At 59.7% G+C, this 1,953-nt stretch overlaps 2 protein-coding genes across 2 annotated transcripts in view; both read left to right on the top strand.

Annotated features, from left to right (window-relative positions):
* The window catches only part of LOC105531835 (lysophospholipid acyltransferase 7-like), an 18,765-nt gene extending 17,960 nt beyond the window's left edge, over positions 1-805 (top strand). The window contains 1 exon segment of the mRNA XM_011969833.1: positions 72-805. Within this exon segment, the coding sequence (XP_011825223.1) occupies positions 72-459 (388 nt within the window). The 3' untranslated portion in view covers positions 460-805.
* A 528-nt stretch (positions 806-1,333) lies between these two features.
* LOC105531837 overlaps positions 1,334-1,953 on the top strand; it is a 33,175-nt gene continuing 32,555 nt past the window's right edge. Inside the window, exon 1 of the mRNA XM_011969834.1 lies at positions 1,334-1,460. Coding sequence (XP_011825224.1) covers positions 1,382-1,460 — 79 coding nt within the window. The 5' untranslated portion in view covers positions 1,334-1,381. The remainder of the gene's footprint in view (positions 1,461-1,953) is intronic.

Below are 1,953 nucleotides of genomic sequence, written 5' to 3'. Positions count from 1 at the left end.
GGACTCCTGGATCTGGGGTCAGTGGGCACTGGGGACCTGGACTCGCAGGTCCTGACTCCCAGCCTCCTCAGGAGCGCCTGGACCATGCTGCTGAGCACCTACTGGCACGGCCTCCACCCGGGCTACTACCTGAGCTTCCTGACCATCCCTCTGTGCCTGGCTGCTGAGGGCCAGCTGGAGTCAGTGTTGTGGGGGCAGCTAAGTCCAGGGGGCCAGAAGGCCTGGGACTGGGTGCACTGGTTCCTGAAGATGCGCGCCTATGACTACATGTGCACGGGCTTCGTGCTGCTCTCCTTGGCCGACACACTTTGGTACTGGGCCTCCATCTACTTCTGTATCCACTTCCTGGCCCTGGCAGCCCTGGGGCTGGGGCTGGCTTTGGGTGGGGGCAGCCCCAGCCGGCGGAAGGCAGCATCCCATCCCACCAGCCTTGCCCCGGAGAAGCTCTGGGAGGAGTAAGCTCTGTGACGCTCCCTCTGCCAACTGGTCCCGGGAATTCTGTGAACCAGGCCACTGTCTCCTCCCCAGAAAGAGTCCTTACCTTGGAGAGGGTCCTGGAGAGAATGTCCTTTTCCCCAGCTAAATACTCTGCCTGCAACTGAAGCAGACCTGGGGGTATCCTCCCTGCCCTCCGCCCAGGGACCACCTCCACTCCTACAAAATCAAAGTTTTGTCCAGACAAGAGTCTCGTGGGCCCCTGCTCCAGCCTCTGGGTATCCAGAGAGCGTTGCACTTCCCCAAAACGGAAGGGGCCCCTGGGCAGTGGGTTTTGGACAAATTCCCTTTCTTTGCATCCACAATGTGGTGTCAGAGCTTGGGAGCAGGTCCTGGGAGTGGGAAGCCTCTTTCTTGTGTCTTTCGCTCCACTTCTAGCTCATTGCACCGATATTGCAGACTTGGAAGGACGCATAAGCTTCCCATTTCACAAAGGGGAAACTGAGGTGCAGATGCGTGGGCCGGGGGACGGCCGTCCCATAGCTTCCATCTGAGCCACCTCGGGGCCCCAACGCTCCTGGCACCCTCTTCTCATCCCTTGGCCTATGACAGGTCACCAGGTGTAAATCTTTCCCAATAAAGTGTTGCACAAAGGCATTCTGTCTGTGCAGGTATCTGGGTGATAAACGGCAGGAAGCACTTAGGCCACGAAGTCCTGGGGTGAGGTACAGCTGCCCAGCCCAGGAACCAAACTGTCAGGCCTGGGGCACCGGAGGGACTTCAGCTCCCAGGAGACCTTTCGCATCAGCGGCCCTGAGAAACTACAGGAAGTGTACCTTACTCCCTCTGGGCCACCTACTGCCCAGGTACACACCTGCCCCTGGCCCCTCCCTTACCTGGGGCAGTGTTTGCCTGGTGGCCACTAGAAACAGCCCAGCCTGGGGCCATGGAAGAAAATCCAACCTTGGAATCAGAAGCCTGGGCCTCCTCCAGGGGGTGGCTGGCCCCCCGGGAGGCCAGAGGAGGTAGGGATGCCAGGAGAAGCTCAGATCCATCAGACCTTCAGGCTAGGTGGGAGTCCTGCTGGAGGAAAGGGGAGGCCTGGCCTCCTGAGTCTGAGGGCTAAAGAGAAGGTTCCACTTCCTGATATTATGGGGGAGAAAGGAACTGAAGGCTGAAACTCTGGGGTTTGAGGAGGAGAAGCCTAGAGAACTAGGCTAGTCTGGAAGGAGGGGAGGGCTAAGGGCTGGGAGTTTGGGTGTCTTGGGAATAGGAGAGGCTGGGTTCCCACACTACTGAGCTAGAAGGAAAAGGAAGTTGAGGACTGGACTCCTCTGCCCTGGAGTAGGAGGGGTCCGTGCCTGGGGATGGAGTTGAGGACTGTGGGCCCCTGGGTCCAGGGAAAGTAGAGATTGGCACCCGGACTCCTGGCCCTGAGGGAGGAGGGGCTGGGGACCTGGTTTCCTGGTCTGAGGGAGGAGGGGCTGGGGACCTGGTTTCCTGGTCTGAGGGAGGAGG

Source organism: Mandrillus leucophaeus, unplaced genomic scaffold (assembly GCF_000951045.1).
Source record: "Mandrillus leucophaeus isolate KB7577 unplaced genomic scaffold, Mleu.le_1.0 Scaffold912, whole genome shotgun sequence".
Taxonomy (NCBI): Eukaryota; Metazoa; Chordata; class Mammalia; order Primates; family Cercopithecidae; genus Mandrillus; species Mandrillus leucophaeus.
Note: the sequence above shows the minus strand (reverse complement) of the source record. Positions and strands in the feature narration are given on the sequence as shown.